General features: G+C 37.5%; 1 protein-coding gene across 8 annotated transcripts in view; it reads left to right on the top strand.

The window, feature by feature from the left end:
* The window catches only part of aopep (aminopeptidase O (putative)), a 109,013-nt gene that overhangs the window by 36,111 nt on the left and 48,945 nt on the right, over nucleotides 1-23,957 (top strand). For all 8 annotated transcript variants that reach the window (XR_001776945.1, XM_017306881.1, XM_017306880.1 and 5 more), the window contains exons 7-12: nucleotides 8,632-8,845; nucleotides 9,820-9,926; nucleotides 18,127-18,229; nucleotides 18,457-18,564; nucleotides 19,610-19,653; nucleotides 22,739-22,799. Coding sequence is in view for 7 of the 8 variants with exons in the window: in XM_017306881.1 (XP_017162370.1) it covers nucleotides 8,632-8,845; nucleotides 9,820-9,926; nucleotides 18,127-18,229; nucleotides 18,457-18,564; nucleotides 19,610-19,653; nucleotides 22,739-22,799 (637 nt within the window). In the remaining variant the exon portion in view is untranslated. The remainder of the gene's footprint in view (nucleotides 1-8,631; nucleotides 8,846-9,819; nucleotides 9,927-18,126; nucleotides 18,230-18,456; nucleotides 18,565-19,609; nucleotides 19,654-22,738; nucleotides 22,800-23,957) is intronic.

Raw genomic sequence — 23,957 nt, 5'->3', positions numbered from 1 at the left:
CATGAGCACCTTCATGTCCACCAGTCAGTCTGACACAGTAATCCATGCTGCTGCACACCATCACCAACAGTCAGAGCCGAGGAGACCCATTCCACTCCATGTCTACATTGCAAATGAATCACACATTGGTAAATCACTGTGATTAATCCTCGCCACTGCCAGACTTGGTATTCCTATTCCTGGATGTTGTAAAAGTACGGAATCTAGAGCACACAAGTAGAGAACAAAAATAAAGAATACCCAGCATAAAGAGTTAATGTTGCATACATTTTGTGTAGCATCTTATACAAAGTCACCGTCATTGGGACATTACACTTGTGTGCTGTAAAGGTTTCTCCAAACATCCCAGCTGACCCAAATTAAAGTAGGATTTCACACTGCAGAGCTTCAGTTTCTTCAGAGTTTCTTCTTGTTTGCGCATGTCCTCTGCTATCTTTTCTGCAATTTATTTTCAGGCGCTGATGCTGTGAGGTGTGTGGGTGGGGCTGCTCTCTAGGGGCCCCTGCCTGGCCCATGTTCATGTGATCAGGCCCTACATGGTGTGGCATTTGGACTGGCCCTGTGGGTCCCTGTCTGGAAGCAGGGAGCTGTTCTGCAGCCAGTCTGGAATGCCAGACATTTGAAGTTAGACTTGTTAAAAAAAAAAAAATGAAGGGTGGTAGGAGTTTGGTCAAACCGGCTCCTGTGTCTAAAATAGCCCACAGACTCTGTCCGGGTAGGAGGGGAGTGAGACAAAGCCTATTCCCGTAAACTATGAAAGGACACTAAAACCTTTGTGTGAATAGAAGGGAATGGACGTGTTCTTTTGAGTTCTCGTTTATTATTGCTGCTTGTTACTGCCTCTTGTTCTGCGAGGCACCTGAAGTAACTGTGAGCGAGAAAGAAACAGATGATGCAAGAACTGTAAAGTGACTTCTCTCACTTTACAGACAGGAGAAGTAAATAAGATATGCTGTTATTTACCTCCAAGCAATAAGATCATATCTTTGCACATTTTGCTGAAAAGATGATGATGATGTGGCAAAGGTGCCATGAACAAGAGCTGTTTTCTGGTTTGAGATGCTCAGCATCTACAGTCATGATGAGAAGAAAGTTGACCCTTTGTCTAATAATTTTACTAATCGTATAATACTCACCTTTTCAATCCACTTCAAAGTATACACACAACATAATGTAACTTTTTTCTTTATTTTTACTTATACAGTGCTAATTATTACAGCAGTATGAAGACTGCATCCTTATCTAATATAAATGATGTTTCTCACATTGTAACCATATGTTGATGATGATTAAGTGAAGGGTGGCAAAGTATGCCACTTCTCATGATACCAATTTTTATTCTTTTTCCACCAGATATTTTAGATACTGTTTATAATAAGTAAAAAAAGAAAACTAAAGAAACATTTTAAAACATTAAAATTAGATTTATTGTTGCTATTCAATCATTTTTCTGCTCTGTTGAGCTCCTCTATATTGCTTGATGAGTTGCATTTAGACGCGTTAGCATCTTGCTACACATCCCAAGAGATTGATAAATACAAATTTCCACTTGCAGCTATTTTTTACATATACATTTCATAGATCTAATTGCTGTTCTGTCAGGTTTTCTTAAGAGTGAGTGTGATTCTGTCTATATGTTTTTTGCTGTTTTTGTGTCATCGTAATTATACAGTAATTGCAGCTGGGACACGTGTTCTCTGGTTCTCTGGGAGGCTTATCACTCAGCGTGGAAAATGCCACAAGGCTCTTTGTTTACCTTCCTGGTGGGTGGGCGGGTTTCCCCATCACAGTCTGTTATAGCATATTTCTTTTAACTCGTTAAAGTCTTTTGGTACTTTACAGTCTTTAGTATGATGCTCACCTTATATCCGTTAGTGTTAATCTGTGATTTACACATCCGGTACACACACTCCACTCTCATCATCTTTTTCCTTGTCCCTCTCCCTCATGGGGCTTTTTTATTGGTGTCCCAGTACTGGTCTGAGCAGGGTTGTGGATGTCATTTACAGGACTACGATAGGGCCCCTGCTGCATTATGCATGGAAGTGTCCCGCTGGGGGAAAAATGGCCTACAGCCAATTGAGGGATTGAGGGATGAATAATGGATGGAGAGATGGAGCAGCAAGACACTATTGCAATCTGTTTCTTACTAAATTGAAGATTTGCCCTATCTCACACCTCTGAAGCTCAGGGCCAAGTTACCTGCTGTGAGTGTGAGCTGTGAAGTAGTAATGTTTGAAAGTACAGGAGAGTTTTTATCAGTGTTATATTTTGTGTTTGAAAACCCACTGAGATTCTGCCATCAGAGGAATACCCATTGGCTATTTTTTTCCCTCAGTTGATTCCTGTCCAACTAGTTATTCTGTGTTTCTAGACATGTCGTTTTAGATCTGCGTTGCCCTTAACAATAACCAGTGTTATGTTGAGGTCACGCAAATTGTATTTGAAATAATTCATCTTCATATTTCATCGCCACAGTATTTTGAGGCAGAAGACATAAATGGCATCAGGCTTTACTGCTCTTATTACCAACTGTGGGCGACCATCCCTGGACCCAGAGATCAGAGAACGGGGCATATTTAAGCATAGCTATTCCCACTTAAATGTAAAATTAAAGTAAAACAACAACAAAAACTACAGTCTTTACTACTAAGACTGTTGTAAAAATGCAACCATATATAAAGGGAAAAATAGAGTGAATTATATAGCTTTAGTTGGTTTGGGAGTTAATTGTACCTGCTTTAAAATGTAAAACAAAATGTCTTGTTACAATTGAACAGCAATCATTCATCTTATCATGGAGCACTCTGTGCGTCATGAAGTTTTATAAAGCTGGTGACTGCTGCCAGCGAGCTGCTACGTATATTTTGTTGCTGTGGAGCTCATAAAGCTAAAATGAATTTAGTGACCCTGAGCTCTATAAATTTACGCATTACTTATTCTTTACTTCTCCTTGATTATTCAGTTTCTACAGAGTTCTGCCGCACAAGTGTCATGCAGGTGAATCTGAGTTAAAGTCTGAATAAAAACATCGATTGAATGGATCTGTAATGTTTCTTAGGCTTCTGCGAACCTGTTTTTATTCTGTTGTAAATCTGCTTAACTCTATTACTTTTTGTCTATCATATTTTTACATGGAAGATAACTGAATGTGTCATTGAGGGTTTCAATTCCAAATGGACTAATAGTAATAATACTAATAATAATAATAATTACATTAATTAAGATATATGTTCATAATTAAGACATACATTCTCTTATAGATATCTTATCTGGAAATTTAATAAAATATGTAATTTCACAACTTGTTGACCAATACATTTGCGCTGCAGATTCATTAACTCAATATTTTTTTCTTATTGAGGCAATATTTTCAGGTATATTTGCATAGAGTCTTTGAAAGAAAAAATATATTTTCACATATTTTAGTGTGTTATGTAAAAAAGGAATAAGAAAATAAATACAGAGTGGTGTTAATTTGTTGAAATTATGCATATGATCGTCTTATCAAAGTTTCATTTAAATAAAGAGCTCACAATGTTTACAGTTTTAAAACACAACATTAGAATTTGATGTATTTCTTAAGGCTCAGAAAGCAAGTGCGAAGTGGAGAAGTGGCGATACAAAAAGTAAACAAGCTGCTGTCAGCAAGAGAGTTGCAATATCAGGAAACTCCAGCTTTATTTAAAGATTGCTTCAGTCACAGCTCCCTACAGCTCTCAAGGTCTCCACGTATTTGTTCTGAAACTCTGAGTGAGCCTTAATGTGTGTGTAGTATAGGCATACCGACTGACACCAAGACAATGATCTGAACTGACAGCTACATTTTAAACGTACCGACACCCTTCAGCTGCCATTGGCTGCTGCCCAAAAATTTAAGCTCAAAAATGGCGTGCAGCACTCTGACATTATTGGAGTCATCTGTAAAGATGTTTGCAGAACCTCCAAAATTTATACATATATATACATGTATATATATAACTATTGTGGTAGCATAATTACAAGCTAAAATATTAGTTTTATTGATTTCTTCAAATAATCTCTGCAGTTATTGATACCTCTGCAGCGCTTGGTCTTTGGACAAGCAGAAAGGAATCTAAAAATCCTTTGTGTTGGAATTATGTCAGGGTAGTGTGATGTTAAGAAAGAAGCATAAAATCAAAAATTTTACCACATGGTGTTGTTCAGCTAAAATGCCTGATCATATTTTCTGTCCACACATTGCCCAGGCCTGTCACCTGAAATACTCCAGGTGACACCTCATCCACCTGGAGTATTTCTTGGTCAATGCTCAGTAGTCACATCTGACCAAAGTTCAACAAACCTTAGATCTGCTTTTGTTTGTTGATTAAAAGACAGTGAAGAAAAACTGTTCAAAAAGAAGCAAATTGGCAAATTCAACTTCAAAGATTGCGATTTTCAAACCTAGCTGTATAGATTGATTTACGAAAGCACAAAGTCATTATTGACTGTTTATTAGGATAAGAGGATACAGAAATAATGGTTATGTAATCAAGGGAAGCAGACACAGACAGAGGCTATATATGCATGGATCTGTAGTGTTGGTCATGCATGTATCCCTGCCAGATCCCCGATGTCAGCTAACGCCAGTCAGTGTGTCAGTGAACGTGAAAGATGCTGTTGTTATTCATCACCAGCGTGGTGGGATGACACGATTTGTCACTGTAGTGATGGATTCCGTCTCCCTCAGAGGAACATGTGCAAGCGCCGTCTCTGAAAAGCTGTCTTTGTGTTTCACACTCGCTACCTCGAACACACAGACGCACCCAGACACGCTGCTGAAACTGACAACAAAGAACTGCTTATCCAATTGTGCAGGGAGAAGATTACGCTTTCAAAAAAAAAAAAGAACTTATCAGACTAATGTTAGCATCCTGTACTCTAGTGAGAGCCACTGTTTGTGTAATGAGGAAAAACAGGGAATTAGATCAGAGGTGCTGTCTTAGGAATAATGCCCATAAGACTCTCTTTCTATGATGTTGACATGTCTCTAAATAACAAAAACACTCTAGCCTGCCTTTCGTCTGATGTAAGAGTCCTGAGGGAAATAAAGAGTAGTTGTGTTTCTCAGATATCTGATTTTGTTTTTCCCTCCAAAACAGGTCAGCAGATCCATCCCGATCTGCCTCTCCTCACTTCTTGTCTTCTATAATCGACTTATCTTGTCACTGGAATTAGGCGATGTCCAGGAAAAATGATCTCGTTTAGTAGAAGATGTTGATTTTTGCTTGATTACAGCAAATTATTTTATAGGTATAATTTATCAGCAATAAGAGCATTTAAGCTTTATTTGTCTACAGAGAGCAAACTGAATTTTTACTAGTTGAGGTAAAATAAGATCTCAGGAATTTGAAGTAGAAATGCACTAGTTGTGAGGCCAATTTCTGATTCAGATTTTTATAAAGCTATGTTGTAAAAACAATAAAAATTTTGAAACTCAACCCATGATGAAATGGAAAAAAAGGTATTCCCACATTTATGAATGCCTTTGATCATATAAGTGGTCCTAGAGCGTTTTCTTTTCCCCAGTGTCCTTCTGGTGGTGGTTGTCATTTCTGAAGTAAGGTTGCTTGAAGTTTCTTCCAATTATTGGAAGAATATTTTCTTTTCTCATCTTGTGACATTTGCACTTAAAGTTACGGATCTTCTCCAGCTCCATCTTCAAATGTTGTGATAACAATGTTAAGTAGCCACGAGTTCCTTTTGAATGTGCAGCTTATTGGCTGAAACCAGTAACAAAAAGTGTGAGCATAGTTAAACAACAATGGTATATTAATCAGCTATGGGTTTCTTAGTTTAAATTGTGACTACCTGGTCTGGTGCTCACTGCTATGTTCTATATATTCAAAAATGTTCTAAGTTGTCTTCAATACATTTTAACATGTTTGTTGCTAGAGTTGGGTACAATACCCCTTTGAAGAAAAAAAAAAAAGACTTGCAAACCTACAGTTTGCCATAAATTTTCTCACATGTCATGTCAGTGGTATTTGTGACACTAAAGGTCAGGTGAGAATGAAAAGGTCTTCAGACAGTCTAGTGTTTTATAAGAGCCTGCAGAGAAGGAGGCCATTCATTTGCACCTCTGCGACCCCTCTTCCCCATTTCTGCGTAGAAGAATTGCCTCCTTCTCATGCACAGGTGGCCCCCTCACCCTCAGGGTCATCACAGCTTGTTATGTAAGAAAGCAGGAAAATAAATTTCAATGAATCTTCCAGCAAGATCTTGCTTTAACAGGTTTTTGTGATTGACAGTGTTATTTGCACATTTCCAAGATAAAATCTCAGAATCTGGACTAATAACTAATAATGGCATTCATATGAGGAATTATATGAATGTTTTATTTTCTCTCTATTTCTTGCTTTATTCCAAATGTAGCACAGCCACTGTAGATTACTGTATATATTCCAAGTAATACTTCTGTTGATTTCCAGGCTTTTCATCTGATGCAATCTATGAAACTTTTCTGCAGCAAAAGCATTGGCTACTGCTGCTTCTCAGGAGTCCTCATATTTGTATTAATTACTATTAATTCTCAATCTAATGCTCCTTTTGCATTTTTGGGTCTAGAAACTAAACAGCTACTTAACCTCTGACATTCACTATTGCTTGTCAGCCTGCTAGTACTTTGTTTAAAGAACTGGTTAGCAAATCCCTTAAATCCTTTGGTGATGGATGTGTTTTGAATTCCTGTCTGTATGCTGTACTTAAAGTCTGCCAAGTTTAGTTTCATAAAAATTAGACATAAAGGTGGAGTTGGAACTAAGGAAGAATGCATTAAATGTTGGCTTAGATCTGGATCACTGAGAGCTGTCAGTCAGCACTTTTGCCTGTCATGCTCCCAGCTTTGCAGAGCAGAAAGCAATTCACATATGCGCATGATTTTTGAACCATATTTTAACTATTTGATGTCTAAGCTAGTAATAATTATTTTTTTCCTGAGTGGTTCTGCAATAAAGTGAACTAGAAGTCAGTAGCATACTTCTTTAAAATTAGAGGTGGACGATAATCAAAATGTCACGAGGGTCTATGCCTGTTATGGTGCAAACTTAAATTGTATTATAAGTTATAAAGGTTTTTCTTTGGTAGATCTGAAGATAAAAATCCAAAGTTTTCCCTTCAGAGAAACTTAACACAAAATATTTTAAGAATGGGGTGTGGTTCTTTACTTATCACTACAGTGCTTGCCACAGGCAGGCATTTAGCTGTGAAAACACTTTCACTGTCAAATCTAAGGTGCACTCGCTTAAATAGCGATACAAATGTAAGAATATCTAACAGATTATTGTACATATGGAACTCTCTCTCTCTCTTTCTCTCTCTCTCTCTCTCTCTCTCTCTCTCTCTCTCTCTATATATATATATATATATATATAGGTATAATTCTCATAATTCAACAAGTCTAGTAATTTTCAGATTTGTTTTGCCTTCATGCCTTTATCAGATTGAGAAGTTGGTCAGAGTTGATGGGAATATAAATGGAGCTAAATACAATTCAATCCTGGAAGAAAACCTATTTGATGGCGCAAAAAGATTGAAACTGGGCTGAAAGGTCACCGTCCAGCAGGACAACAACTCTAGGCATTCAGGCAGAGCTACAATGTATTGATTTAAATCGAAGATCAACAATTGCACAGACGTTGTTTGTTCAGTCTGTCTGAAAAGAATATAATTTTTTGAAAAGAATAATAGTAATAATAATAATAGTAATAATAGTAATAATTTAAGTCTGTAGATGCACAAAGCTACAGACATACTACAGACTACTCTGTTTCTAATTACCACAGAGTTCCATACTGTAAAATAATGTTGCTAAACAGATGGGGAGGCCATAATTCTTAGATTTTTTTGGAAAACATTTTGAAAACTTTTCTATGTGTTACACAATCATAGACAAATCCATAAAATTATACTATTTATTGGTTTATTTGACAAAGTACACTAATGTTTAACATGTATTAAAACTTCTGTAGTTCAGTGTAAAAGGCAATCATTTCTCTCTAATGCAGTATTGCAGTTTCTAAATCTCATTTTTCACTAAGTTACTCAGTGAAACTGATCTTTATGACTCTGGTATCTGACTTGTCTTCTATGCATGCAGACATGGTATGTTTTTCCAGGTAAATATTTTAAGTGCAGTACCTTTAAAGAGTGCATGAAGAAAAAGGCAGTAGGTGAAATTGAAAACCATTTTAAATACACCCTGTAGTGTCAAACAATCAAAACTAAAGCTGCCCAGAGTACATTGGCAAAATCAGCTTGTACAAAAAGCAGTTAGCTTTGGCATGAACGCCTGATGAGTAAGCTGACCATTTCTAAATATAATGTAGAGGATTTTGTAAAGAATGGGCAGCTTGCAGCTTCTGTTCTTGTTGGAACACACACGTGGATTTGTCTTGCATGACGTGCAAAGACTTAATTTACTGTAATCCTAGGTGTGGAACAGCAGCTCAAAGACGCTTGGAGGACGCGTCATTATGTCCTTATCTGCCTTTGTGCCATGTTTTTCCTTAACCAGTAATTTTGTTTGGCTTGCTTTTTTCTCTTACTTCCTTAATGTCCTCGATCTTGACACATTTAATTCTCAGATTTCATGTCCTTTGTGTTCTACAGCCCCCATATAATTTTCCTGTCCCAGAGTGTGTTGTGCAAGGAATGTCCTGGTTCTGGACTGAACAGACTGACTCTGAGTGGATCCAGGATTTGCCACGAGATTGCCCACTCCTGGTTTGGCCTGGTTATTGGAGCCAGAGACTGGACAGAGGAATGGATCAGTGAAGGCTTTGCTACTTTCCTGGAGGACATTATATGGGCCCAAGCACAACAAGTACTTATTCCTAATTCTAAATATGTTCTTTTTTTTTCAATTTTATTCTCAATTTTCACATACTTTTGAAGGTGTGTTTTTTTTTTAAATCTAGTAATAAATTAAGTCTGTAATGTTCAATTTTGTTCAAATTTTAATTTAAATGAATGTATCAGATTTTTTAAAGTAGGATGCTGTAGAGATGCTGCAACCAGTTAGTATCCCCTCTTTAGTAGCTATAGGTGTCAAATTACCTCACTTTATCAAAACATGTTATTTCTCACTTACTAAGCAGAGTAGGACAAATTCTTGCAGAGATTTTTCAATTTTATAACAACTTCAGTCTCATTTGCAGTTGATTTTTGAAAAACAGATGCTTTCATCAAAGATTTCTTTTCACACTTGTGGTTTGAAAGCATCTTGAATATACCACAGTGAAAACACTTATCAGCTATGTCACAGGGAGATGGTGTGTAAAAGAAGGGACCAAAGTGCTGAAATGGCTGAAAGTCTAAGGAGCTGGCCAAGCAACATGGAGGAGGAGGAGATTTCCAAATCCAACTACAAAATAAATCAACTAACATAACACCTACAGAGTTGGACAGCAACAACCCCTAAAAATATATATATATTTAGAAAACAGTCCAAAAAAAGAAACAGGGAGCGCATTTCCTGTGCACTTCAGTTTTAATCAGAAACTGAATGTGCATGTGAACCCAATCTTCGCATGCACATTCTGATAGGAATGTTTTTCTTTTCTTCTCTTGTTCCCTTTTTTAATCCTATCGCTCAGTATGCTAAGTAAATTTGGCCTTGTGAAATGATTCTGACCGATTGACACTTTCAATACTGGAAACACTTTTTTAATGTTTCCGATACTTTACCCAGTATTGGAAACATTTCACTCTGGTAAATATCTGACGTTTATGGGGGGGAGGAATCTTAATATTTGCCAACATCTGACATGTTCTTTATTCTCTCCATTTTCTCTGCAGCTCTCTTCACGACAGACTGCAGAGCAATTTGACCTGAAGGCGTTGTTGAGGTGGAGGCGACTTTCAGATGAGTTGCAGAACTCAAATGAAGAACTTCAAATTCTTCGGTGTGTACCTCTATTTATCGCTGGTCTGCAGCTTTGTGAAGGAATTAGTAAATATTAGTACAAAATAAAAGCTTATGTGCTTTTATTTTTTGAGATGTACATTTACTTGACCACAGACACGAGTAATGTGTAATGGTACAGGTTGCAGTAGCTTACTCTTACACAGTCAGGGTAACTGGGCTCAATGCTAAAACCTTAAACAAGAAAGAAAAAGTCTAAGGTGAGAGAAAACTTGTCTGTTTTCTGTATTTTGTGCATGTGTGTGTCCAAGTGTAAACTGTATGCATTCCAGGGGAACAAGTGAGCAAGAAAATATATTGAGGTGTGGTGCACCATCATGTCTCAGAAAACTCAACACATGGAGACACCAGGCATGCACTAACTCCTCATCTCATCCTGACAATGTGGGACCCACACCCTGTTTGTTTTTATCCTGAGTGGAAGGAAATTGTCATCGGGCATTACAGCTGTGAAACCCCCTTCCAAGAGTTAACTTTTCAAATATCTATAAATACACATATGAACATTTTAGATGTTGAATATAAAACCTTGGAGATGGAGGGAGCTCTTGTATTTCTAATGAAGTATTGACGTTCACTCTTGTAAGAAGCAGTAGAAAGTGTAACAGAATGCATGTTATTGATTTTATTGCACCTTTCTGTGGAGCTTTCTTCTGACTGTATCACCTTAATTAGAAATGTTGTCATCATACAATGCAATGACCTTAACCAGAAATCAAATTAACTGTCTCTGAACAGTGAAAAGTGCATGGGCAATTTTTTAATTATTTTACTTATAAAAGGTTTACGTCAATCAAAGCAGACGCTGTTGAAATTGAAAGCTTTTTTCATTCCTAAATTATTATAAGATTCAGTGACTTATATGGTAGCTAAGTACTGTGTCATGAAGGTTTTCAGAGAATAGCTTGCAGTGCTTAGAAATACGCAATCACAAAATAATTAGCACCCCTAGTAAAGAATTTTGAAGAAGCCTTCATCTGAATACCACATAATACCATCTTAATTAGAAAACACTTTAAAAACAACAATTCAAGCTGAACAGCATTAAAAGAATTACTTGTTTTAATGCAGCAGCATAATCACACACATCTTTAATACATTATTTAATATATTAATTTATTTAATGCATTCAATTTCATATAAAACTAATGCAACTGTAATTCACACTTTTTTAATTTTAAACAAATAGAAACATTTTTATTATCAAGTATCTCTAACCACGCTCTTAAATCGGAAAGACAAGAGAAAATCGACTATTTTAGTGAGGCAGATACACTTTGACCTTTGCAAGTTGGTCAATGACGAGAGTATCTTCTCCTTTAAACATTTCCATATCTACAATCATAACCATAATTTATAAAATTTTAAATAAGAACTGTGATAGATGGGATTTATCTTTCTAATCACAGTGAGCAGGATGGTGAGATGTAAAAACACCCCCAAAGCTCATGTTTTTGGAACATCAGATATCAGTGAAACTCATATTTTAAGAGTTATTGTACACCTATTTATCAGAGTTGCCAGTAATATTGGAGGGCACCATACGTTATCCTCCAGCAACATACTTGTACATTCATTGAACAATTGGAGATTTGCTTTCTGAGATAAATGCTCAAAACAGTTAAAAAAAAAACAAACATTAGAAATATTTGTTTTTTGTTATTTTGCTTAGCAATAGAAAACCAGTAGGTAAGCTAGTGTATATAGACCAGAAAGGAGCAACTTACAGTTTGAACAAGTTGGCAGCCAGTATTAGGAAGTGGTTAGGTAAAGTTATGGAGCCTAACATAACATTTGCTCAGTAGCAAATGTTACAGCCATGTTTGCAAATTCCTAGCCTGCAGTTCATGTCTAAAGTATGCTACTGGTTTAATCTTCAAAGGTAAACGATGTTTCAGTAAAACAACTAAATATGCAATTAAAATCTTCTGTCTGCCTACAAGGGTGTTCCTCTACAAGGCAGACATATGATTAAGTTGGATTAGGTTTTTCGTTTCCTGCAGCATTAAATCATTGTGACTTAAGTTGCTGTCACACTACTTCTTATCTTTCCGGGTATGTTGTTTCATAATTGGTTTAAAGATAAAGAAACAAAACACATTTTGTAGAACATCAAGTTCAGCGTGAAGTATTTGTCATGTTTATAATTTGCCACAGTTTTATACAGTTGCTGCACATTCAACATTCTTTTGGGTGGAAATGTTCATTAGTGCAGACAGGCCAATTGTATTGTGTTGCATTACATTAAGTCATATTATTGGGTTGTTGATCTGACATTTTAAATTGCTCATTTATACATTTCTCTGCAGTGTTGTATACATATATGTGCATTCTGTGGTATATATGGAATGTCTAAGTTGCAGCGTACATGAGAGATTTGCTGGAATCATTTTCAAATGACTAGTAAGGAAAGTAGAGGGGCTTACCATCTTTGCTACTTCTGCATAGCTCTCTAAAGAGTCCAAATTGTTCTTGGCAGGGTTAGATTGAATTGTTGAGTTACGACTGATCTGGCGGATTCATACAGTCAGCAGCTTCAAGGAATGTTTCTTTCTTCCTGCCCATCTGACGTAGCTGTGTTGAAGCAAACGCGGATCTAAAAGTTGCAGGGCACCAGCCCTTCAGGACTGGAAGTAAAGGCCTCTGCTATAGTCTGTTAATATCTGTGAGCATAACGTTGTTTCACAATAATATTACTCTCGTGTTGTTGATAAAATTGCAAAAAAAAAACAAAAACACTTCGATGGCCACAAATGTTTAAAATCTATGACCTAGGCATCCATACTGCTTTTACAAACATTTGTTAAATCAAACAAGTCCCTCTTAGGAGCTCATTGAATTCTGGTGTGGTACGATGGATGCCACCTGTGCAATAAGTCCAGTCATAAAAATTTAATTCCTGCTTCCACAGTCAAGTTGTATTGATATTATAACAAATTAGAAACAATAACAGCAACTTTTAGTCATAATGTGTTAGACCACATAAAATCATAGAGGAGGGTCAGCGGAGGTTAATAGTGCCAGTTTCCTCATAGTCAAAGGCAACAGACCTTCAAACTGCATATGGTGCATGGAGCATCATGGAGTAAGTTTACATGGCTGAGCAGCTCTATCTAAACCTTCCATAACCAAATTTAATGCAAAGTACCAGATGCAGTTGCTACCAATACAGTCCGGAACAATGTGAATGTGTTCTCTGAAGTGGCAAATCACACTTCTTTTTTGATTAGTTTGATGAATCGCTCTAGGTTTGGCAGTTTCCAAGAGGACAGCAATGACCTGACTGTGTTGTCTAAAGTGTAATGTTTGGTGTAATGTAAGGGGTTTTTCAGGAGTTAATCTTGGCCCCTTAGTTCCAGTGAAACTAGCCGTCATTGCTTCATGATACCAAGAAATTTTGGAAGCTTCTGACTGTGAGAACAGTTTGGAGATGGCCTCTGTAGTTTCACTAGTGCAGTGGTTTCCAAACTTGGTCCTCACGTACCCTTGACCTGCATGTTTTAGATGTGTCTCTGTCCCAACACACCTGATTCAAATGATTGTATGACCTTTTCTTCAGACACATAATGCTACAGAAGCCTATTAACCACCCATTTATTTAAGTCAGGTGTTTGGTAGCTAGGTGACACCTAAAACATGCAGGGCAGGGTTACTTTAAGACCATGTTTGCTCAGAAATGAGCAGTGCTGGGTTCTCTTGTAGTCTTGTAGTGTCTGTTATTTTTGTAAAACATTCTTCAGTGAGGTCCAATAACTTCTCTTGTATTTCCATGAACTTTCCTTGAAAATTACACCATGAAGTCCTAGTAACATGGACAAAAAGCTGAATTTATTTAGCATTTTGTAAATCAGCTGTCAGATTGGGCAGACAGTAATTGCTTTACAGTCTGCAGGTCGGTTGAGAATGCAACATGTGCTCACATTCGTGCATTATTTTGTTCATGGAAAAAGAACAGTTTGGATAATAAAAGAGAAATCTCTGAATATTTACTGTGGATGTAATCATTATCCCAATAATTGTGACCAAATTACATTGGGTTCCTTCCAGGAACTCCTCATTAGAATCATAAAGACATTAGAAGGACATTAACATCCCAGGAATACATTTTGCCATTTTAATTAAAGATTTATAGGATAACTAACACATTGCAGACTCCGTCTGATGGATTGGATAACAGTAATAAGTTCTGCCTTGCGCTTGTGGATGTACATGGAATATTATTCTCTCCTTTGTCGAACAATAGGGGGAGTGTTGCCATAGTGTGAGGAGTTGTAATTAGTCTGTGAAAAATGTTTCATGTCAGAGTAACACCCATGTAAAACAACAGACAAATATTTTTTTTTTCAGAAAACACACCAGAGGAGCAGCATTGCTTTGACTTTCAGTGATCATACTGATATGACCAATCAGTGCAGACAGAGATGAAGAGCACCATCCTCTAAGCTCACCAGGAAAACAGACAAAAGCTAGATGGCAGGTTGTTCTTTTCAAGTTCAGTAGGTCACAATCGACAGCCTATGATCCAGCAGGGGCCCCAGTGGCCAGTGTTTATCAGACCATTTCAGATGAGTTATATTTAGGGCAGCCCGGGCCAGACGCCATTCTCCCTGCTGATTTACTGGGCTGCTAGAAGCGCTGCTCTACCTTATCCGGTTTCCACAGTCACCCCAGTGTAATTTGTCAGGATATGGCTCGCGGAGCTATAAACCTCTTTGTGTTTGTGTGCGAGTGTGTGCGTTTGACATTAGGTTCTGTCAGTAATAGCTCCCGATTTCCTTTCTCGCTCGTTCTCTCCTTCCCCAAACTCAGCCCCACCCAGGTGCATGCAGAACAACAAATGCACACAACAGCCTTCCCCTTTTGCACACACACTACAAGTCAGATATGAGCTCTGTTTATTCAGAAATGCATTGATGGATTGTGAGTTGTTCAACGCAGCGATTGTTTTTTTTTCAACCTGAAGCTTTATCTAATCCTATGTGTCAAAAAGAGGCAGAAAGTGAGGGATTTACAGGTCTGTGAAGTCAATTTGTTTTATCCACCAGTGACAGATCAACATTTTTCTCCTGTGTAATGTGCACACACAGTGGACCTGTTTTCTCTAGAAATACATGTCCTGTCACTGCTTTTATTTCTTTAGCCAAAGTCCATCTTTTTTCTCTGTCTGAGACACAGATACACACACTCACATTCGCCCATGGATAAAGGATCCCCTGTTGTCTATAAGTGAGCCTATGTTATCTTCTCATCACTAACAGACTGATATGGGCACTTAGAGCTGAGAACTGAACAGATCTGAGAGGAAGTAAAAAAAAATACAAGTGCGTCTTGACAAATTGGAATCACCTTAAAGGTGATTTTTTTTAGGTTATTCAATTCAAACAGTGAAGCCCATTTATAGATTCATCAGAGATGTGAGATTTTATGTTAATTTTTGGTGATTATTGTATGTTGATAAAAAAAATGAAAAAAAGACTTTTAATACAGAAATATTGACCTACAAAAAAAAAGTCAATTTACTGTGTAGTAAATGCATTCAGTACTTTGTTGGGGCTCCTTTGGCATAAATTACTGCATCAGTGCAGGATGACATGAAGGTTATCAGACTGGATCTGCTGAGGTGTTAAGAAGTCCAGGGTGCTTTCATAGCAGCCTTCATCTCATCAGCATTGTCTAATCTGTTGCCTCTAATTTATCTCTTGACTGTACTACACAGCAATGTCATGGGCATTAAAACAGGCATTGATACTTTTGGCAGTGTGGGCAGACATAAAGTCCTGCTGCAAATTTAAATTTGCATCTTGTTAAGCTTGTAAACCAAGGCAGACGGCTATGGTGACTTTCAACTAAACACAGTGAACCGACACCAGGTGATTACGTAGGTCCCCAAACAATCACAGACTGAGGATATTTTACACTGAACCTCATGAAACTTTGAGTCTATGCTTCTCCCTTTTTCCTTCAGTCTCTGGGATCTTAAGTCTGAAATGAAATTCAATGATACATTAATCTGGAAAGAGAATTTTGGACTGTAGTCTACCTAGTTCCTTTTCTCCTCAGCCCAGGTATGACCATCCTGTCTTTGTCTGCAACACAGGAGTTTCTATGCGGCTGTTCTTCAAGCTCTGAGTCCAGCTGCAGTCCAAACCTCCAAACTCTCAAATGAGTTTTGCTTCACAATCCTCTCAACGCTGTGGTTTTCATGGTTGCTCCTGCACCTTTTCCACCACACTCTTTCTTTTTCCCCCAATAAACTTTCCAAAAAAACAGTCAGCTTCTTTAACAGTGCCGTTCTGTGGCTCACCCTCCTTGTAGACGTCTGCAGTCAGCAGTCTTCCCCATGATTGCATTTTATAGTCATAACATAAAATTTCTGAATTAAAATTCTTTTTTTTTGTCTTGACATACTATTGTAGAAATTTACTTTGGAGTTTTCTTTAGCTGTAGGCTTTAATAATCACAATTAACAGAAATTACCTGAAATATATCTGTCATAAATCTGTATAAAATATCGGTTCCCCTTTTTGAACCTATTACCAAAATATATTTGCTTTCATGGCAATACAGGATACTAAGATATACCTCTTATTTGTTGGTAAGCAAAATAAGAAAACACTCAAGTGGTTCCTTCATATTTTAAGGTAATTCAGTTCACCTCAAGCTGAGAATATTAGTGCAAACTTTGCCATAATTTCCCCAAAGTCTCATCTTGAGTAGAAATACATCCTCGGATGCACGATGAAAGCTGTTGCAAGTGTCCAGTCAAATTTAGAAATTCCAGGAAGCTGATGACTTCCTCTCTCAGTCTGTTTAGCAAACCAAACATTCCTGTCTCTCGCCTGTCCTCGATTTCTCCCTCACCACTTGCTCCTTCTGCCAGCCGCTGTAATCTACTTCATCTCCTCCCGTACCCCACTCTTCTGCTCATCGAGTGGGAAAGACGGATGAAAAGCTTGACCGTTGACTCATTCCTCACACCCAAAGCCATACCTGGTTTATCTGAATCTCCGATTTGCGTGGTCGATCTCACTGCTCATCTGTTTTTTGTGCATGCGTCTGCCTGGTCTAGTCATGAAGCGCTCCCGTAGAAAAGTGCTAGGCAGTGATGAAGGGGGTATTGATTGCTGGGCCAGGCGCCTGCTGTATCGACTCGGTGGGAGGGTGATCCTTCAAGGCCTTCCTATTGGCACACGGAGTTAATCTGCTCATCCTGATCGATGCCAGCTAACTGAAGCTATCACTGCACGTCGTCCCATGTCAGGGCTTTGTTTGCCCGTTTCTTTATTGGTTTTATGTGTGTTTGTTGGTGTGTTTATGGAGGTTTAAGGCATGATTTGTGCTTAGGTGACATAAAATGTTAAATGCAGAGTTCTGGTAGTCAGGGGTGCTTTATTTGTGGAAGTGTTATATGTTTGCATCATGACTCATAGGTAGTAAAGTCCGAGTGCAGCATTGTGAGGTCATATAAAGTCTATAGTACTATATTATAAATCTGAAGCTTGTGTTCCTGCCTGCCTCAGGCAATGCATGGCAACTGGGCAATCTCTTCGTTCACAAGTGAGAGATTGCCTGACTGGGTGGATTTAGTGATGCTGACAGTGAAGTCTTGATATGTAGAAACTGTGGTTTTCCTGCTTCTGAAATGTCACTAATATTAGTGTAATATGGACTTTCTGTCCATAGAATCTTTGTCTTTATCTTCTATTTTGTTCGTGCACTGTTTTTTCTTGATTTCTTCCCACTACTCAATGATTGCTAGTGATGTTCATGGGAAGGTGATAAAGCCATAAATTCAAATGGTTCAATTCAAACAACAACTATCACATCTGAGATGCAAAAGCAAAGCTATTTATCACAAATATTTCTAGAACTACGCTCAAACACATGGCCTTTAAGATAAGGTTCTTGGCCAGAATCCTCTTAACCAATTTTTCATCAAAGATGGCCAAATCTCTACATAAAAAGCAAACAAATAGAAAATATGGGTGAAAACATGAAAATGTGTAGCTTGAATAAACAATGTGTGAAAATGTGTAACAATGCAACTCCAGTTCATTGTTAACCAGAACATATATATCAATGTCTCCTTAAAACAGTGTCTACAATATTACACAGGGGAGTTGAAAGTATTTAAAACTTTTGTTTGATTTTGTTTTATACTTTTGTTTGTTTTCCTGTAGACCGAACATGGAAAGAACTGGTCAAGTCAGCGACACTGGCTCCTCCACAATCAAACACGCTCTTAACCCTGACAAAACCTTCATGCAAGTCCACTATCTCAAGGTAAGAGACTAATGTGTTACAGGCAGGAAGGAAATAAGAAAATAGAACCAGAGGTATACAGAGGAAAAATATATAAAGTACTGGAACTGTAGCATTGGCATATTAAATGATAAGAGTGATTCTAGATTGTCCTTTCAATTGTCCTGCCAAAAAGCTCCAGTGTGCTTTGACCCGCCGTTGAGTTTGTTTGTGTTTTTGTGATGGATCATGTTTTGTTCCCTGCCTAGGGCTACTTCCTTCTCAGGTTCTTGGCCAGTGAAGTTGGGGACCAACACTTAATTGACTTCTTCAGATTATTTGTGAAGAAATACCATGGACAACTTGTTTTGTCTCAGGTGAGACCAAAGTTCTTTTAGAGGAATATTTTTGTCTGCTAGTATTGATGCTTGGCAAAATTGTGATTTTGCTTTAACACCTCCCATTGGTTAAAACAGTAAAAAAAGAATAAAAAAAAAATAGAATTAAAAAATTTGCATATGCACGCTCTGTTGGATTTTAGTCAAAAATCCTATTCTCTTTCAACAAGTGATGACATTGGCACTGTTAAACTACATTGAGACAGATGGAGAAAAAACATGAAAATATCTCTAATTTTTCCATATGCAAAATGGACCAATGCTTTGATGTGGCATATATATGTCTTTTTTTTATTTTTCAATATTGGTGGTTGCAGCTTATATTCGGGTGCACTCAATAGTCTAGAAATTATGCTACATATGGTTATAAAGAAACCGCAACATGAGTCATTTTCAGGTGTTGTTTTCACACCTCTTACTCTTTGTCATTCCACTGACTTTCAGCTTGTATGAATGACTCTGAGGAAATGGTAATTGGTGTCAGAGAAAACTCAAGATGCAACGACTTTGGGAGAAGCTTAGAATCTTCTTTAGAGTTATGATGCCAACATTATTGCTGCCTGCTGACACAACTTTTGTATTACAGCACCTTTCATTATAACCTTATCACGCTTGAGAATGCAAATAAAAACACTTAAAATGGGAGAAAAAAGATGTCATTCTATATTTAAGATAACATTTCAAGGTTTGCAGCCAATTGAAGACCAATTTTAATGTCCAGCGTTCAACTCCGTGTGTGAGCAGATATGCAGACGTTTATCCTGCTGACACCAGCACCTGAACAATAACACCTGGGAGTCTGTACATGTGCGCGTGTATGCATGTGATTCATTCCACCTGGCTCCTGCATCTGCAGTGGCAGATTGAATCTTCTCACTAAATAATGGATGTAACATAAACATGGTCTGACCTTGCACACTTGACTTAACATCAGGTATGCCTTGCTGTCTCTTACACTCTTCCTCCCACATCTCACTTTATGCCTCCCATTTCTTCTCGTCGTTTTTTTTTTTTTCCCTAACAGGATTTCCTGCAAATGTTCCTGATTACCTTCCCACACATGGAGAGGTATGTAAGTGGCAGCAATTACTGTTTAATTCATGAATTATATGAAGCTCTGAATCCATTCGCCTGCATTAAAGTAGGGGATTTCCATTCCAGTCAAATAGCAGAAACCTTTAATAATCTTTTCTTCTCCCCCCCCCAAAAGTAGCTTAAGCATTTTAGTTTTGGATGATGATGATAGCTTAATGTGAAATAGGCAGGCTTCTGTTGATTTACTCTCTGTGGAGGTCCTGGTGTGGAAACAAGCAGTCTAATAAAGCTCCAAACACCAATCGGGTTAACTGAACAGTCTCATCCACTCTCATATTAATTGAAGTGTAAAAGGATAACTGCTCCTCCTGCTCTCCTCCTCTCTCATTTTCTCTCTCTCTCTGCTTTATCATTCAATTCACCATCTTTTCTGATTGCCTCATTAACCTCTTCCTGCATCTTCCCGTTTCTCGGTCTGTATTTCACATTGGCTCTCCCAACCTTCAAACTTTCTGTTGCAAGCTCTGTTTTCCCTCACCTTTTGTCTGCCGTGAATCTTGTCGTCTTGCCTTCTCTGTCAGGTGGAGCGTGCTGCTGGGCCAGCCAGTAATTGATTGAATTAGACAGAGAGAGTCGGACACAGTCAATATTTGGATGTGATCCCTCTGTCTGTAAACAACACAAAAAGACAAGAAGGATTTAGGATCAAAGTGCCGGTTTGTTGAGGGTCATGGCTGCTTTTTGCATGCTCATACATTACTGGATAAAATAATCAAGACATAATCAATATAGGATTATGCAAATCTATACAAAAGATAGCTTTTTCCTGAGATCTCCATCCTATGTAAGCTCATTTCTCTGTTAATTACCAAATAATAATCTGGAAACCGCAATAAAGTTGTCCCTCAGGTACATGAAATATGGATAAATTTGAGCCTTAAATGCTCCTGTGAGACCAAAAGCTTATGTCTTAATACTTCTATTATGAACCAACTCATCTTGCCTAAACCTAAGGCTTTTTTTAGTAAAGCCTGTGATGTTTGTGCGGATTGTAACATTTTATGCTCATTGTGCACCTCTGAATATGGATTTACTAATGATCATTAAAAGCCATATATCATAATTTTTTTAATACATCTTTTCCTTCTCAGCTGTGCTTAGACTTATTGTCCATATCAGTTAGAGGAGGAAATAAGGGGGAAAATTACCACAAAGCAGCTGGTAATGCCAAGGAAAATTGCTAGAGTCATGATGTTACATACAGGACACCAAACTCTGGCATCAATGATTAACACAGCGGCTACCCAAGAAGAAAGTAGTGATAAAAAATTATCTTGTTGGAATGTGGGTTTTTAAGGGGAGGACTTATCTTTTGACTTCTCTGGTAAGGAGGATGAAGTCAGGGGAAATATTTTCTTTGAGGCAGTGGCTGAGAGGCCAAACAGTCTGACACCACATCTGTGGAAATAAAAGTGTTTTTTGTCAAGCCTACTGCCTGTTATTTGCCATAGCCTTTAGATAGTCGTTCTATTTTCTGATCCAGTTTTAGCCAGCATTGCCGTTCACGATCATTTGCCAGTGTTCCTTTTTTTCTTAATGCTAAGGATGCAACCGATGGTTTAGGAAATGCGTAGAAAAATATTGTAGCTGCAGTGAATGGAAACAGCTGAAAGTCTCGCTTTTCTACACATCGTCAGTCTGTGTATTAATCCTCACAGTTTATCTGCACCACGGTAGTGTAGCGGTCCAAAATGGACACCTTATGTCATACTGCTAAGGCACAAAAAAGACACTTCAAGTTAATGTGAGGAAAAATTTATCTGGAATTTGTTTTAAAATTATTCTTGGAATTTAAAAAACAAGGAACATTTTGAATATAATTTATTTGTGTCAGACTTTAGTGTGCTTTCAGGATCTAAAATGTTATATCTACCATGTAAATTACCAAACATGATCATCATTAGTATGTATTGTTAACAAAATAACAAAAAATTGCAAAATAAAAGTCAGCCGATGTTAGTGAGCAAAGAGTAAAGCCTGGTCCCTACTAAGTGCCTGTGTGCTTAATTTATTTTTAACCACCCTAACTGTGGCGTGACTGATTTGTCTGTTGACCCCTTGTCCCTGTTTAGACATATTTACAACCCTCACTGACATGCGTTCGGTTTTGCTCGTTAGTATTACTTTTTGCATAAATTCACACAGCATAGCTGACATTTAATGAACCTTACCGCAGTTTAAATTTGAACCTGGGAGACGGGATTTTCAAGTAGCTAAACTGAAAATTTAACACAAGAAAAAGGAAGATTGTTTTTATCTCTGTCTGCAAAAACCACCTCTTTAAATTAATATTGAAGCACTATTTAATGTCTAATTCTGTAATTCTGAGTGAACAGTAAAAAAAAAAAAAAATACTTTGAGGAAGGTCCTATTGGAATGTATTTGGCAAATGTATAAAGCCAGTAATTGAGCCTCTGTTAGGGGAGCATAGCTGTAAAAATAAAGATGGAAATGAGAACATTTCATTTAAAAAAATGGCCTCTTTAATGGACTGAATCTCACGGCACACAGTAAAAGCTTCAGTGCGAGAGTGGAGACTTTTTTTTTTTTTTTAAACACAGCCAGAAAGATTAATAGTGTGGTGAAGGGTATGCCGTATGGTTACTCTTCTACTCTGCGTGTGCTTTAGAGTTTGCATACCTACTGCTGACTGCTTGTGGAATGTTTGTTTGCACACACATTTGTCTTTGCATGTTGCTTCGGTCACTGTGGCGGTTCTGTCTGAGACGGTTTTCATCCACTAAACATACACTTTGTCTCATAGACGCTTTTTCATACAAATGTTTGTCTGCATGACATGCATACGTCTAAATCCTATTCATTGTCTGTACATGTCTGTTTACTCTATCTTGTATAGGAAGACGGGTGTGTCCCTGATTTTTTTTTTTGTTGTTTTTTTTTTCTTTTTGTTTAAGGTGTTGGCCCAGACTCAAGCCTGCCAGAACCCTTCCAGCTTTTTCCCAGAGACGTGTTTTTTTTAAAAAAGGGTTTCTTGGGCAATAACAATCATCACTGTAATAATAGGAATAAAACTAACACTTGTGCCATTGTGTTCCAGAAAGGGCCTCACCCTCAGTGCTATTTACGCCGACTGGCTTGATCGACCGGGAATTCCAGAGGTATGAGAAGTCTCTTTTGCAATCTGCCTTTTTAATGAATGAAAGTGCAAATTTCTAAATGAGGCTTCTGCTTTGAAAATTTATTGTATTAACCTTTATGTGCCACAGCAGAACTGGCAGGACTTTAAAGACAGTTTCCCAAAAATTATAGTTCTTCATTTTAAATCAGTGATTTTTTCTTATTTTTTTGCTTTGTTTCACTTCTTTAGTACTGTTGATGCAAACATGCTGTACAACCAGATAAGGAAAGACATAACACTTAAGGATATCTTTTGAACATCTCTAAACATCTGTGTAATACGACTCTAATAATCAAAATGATGTCCCCTATTAGATGTAAATAACTGGATAAATACTGCAGCTTAAATGTGGTGTGACTGTTTGCCAGAAGGGTTTGAACAACTGCTTGATGACGATTGCTTTCCTGCTAACAGCTTTTCCTGGCAACTGCAAAAAAATATATATATCTTGATATTTATGTAGAAAAATAAATATCTAGATCACCATGTCAATTAATTTATTTATAAATTATTTATCTATTTATAAATCCTAAAGGAGGGTGTTCAGCCATTAATTATTGAGTGATTCGTTACCATTTATTGGACAACCAGTGATTATGTTTAGTGACCGATTACTTCTCATTAAGTTGTTGTAATTTGGATAGCTTTCTTTCCCTTAATAGATAAAATAATTATTTAAAAACAGCTTTCAGTTTACTCAGGTTTCCTTTATCAGATTTTAAAATGTATTTGATCACCTGAAACACACATGTGAGACAAAAAAAGGCTAAAAAAAGAAATCTGTGTAATTGTAAGTTATAGATTGTTATTTTATCTGAGCAACACATCTCCTCCACTGGCCTCTAGCTGGGAAAAATACCCCCAGTCATAGATTATTGGATTACAAATACACACCCACACGATCAATCCACTTTAACGGCTTCTTCAATTCTCCTATTTCTATGGTAACTGATCTTAATTACCACACAGCATACGTGCAAATTTTGTGTGTCTGTGTTTTGTCCTTTTTCTTTTTTTTTTTTTTTTGCATGGCTGTCTGGGAACATTCACCTTCTAGATTACGTGCTGATGTAACTAGAGCCTTTCAGGGGCCTCTGAGGGTGGGAAGGACACTGCGGAGGGGACTTCTGTTTTCTCC

Source organism: Poecilia reticulata, linkage group LG9 (assembly GCF_000633615.1).
Source record: "Poecilia reticulata strain Guanapo linkage group LG9, Guppy_female_1.0+MT, whole genome shotgun sequence".
In the NCBI taxonomy this organism is placed as follows: domain Eukaryota; kingdom Metazoa; phylum Chordata; class Actinopteri; order Cyprinodontiformes; family Poeciliidae; genus Poecilia; species Poecilia reticulata.
This window is presented reverse-complemented; position numbering and strand designations above follow the sequence as displayed.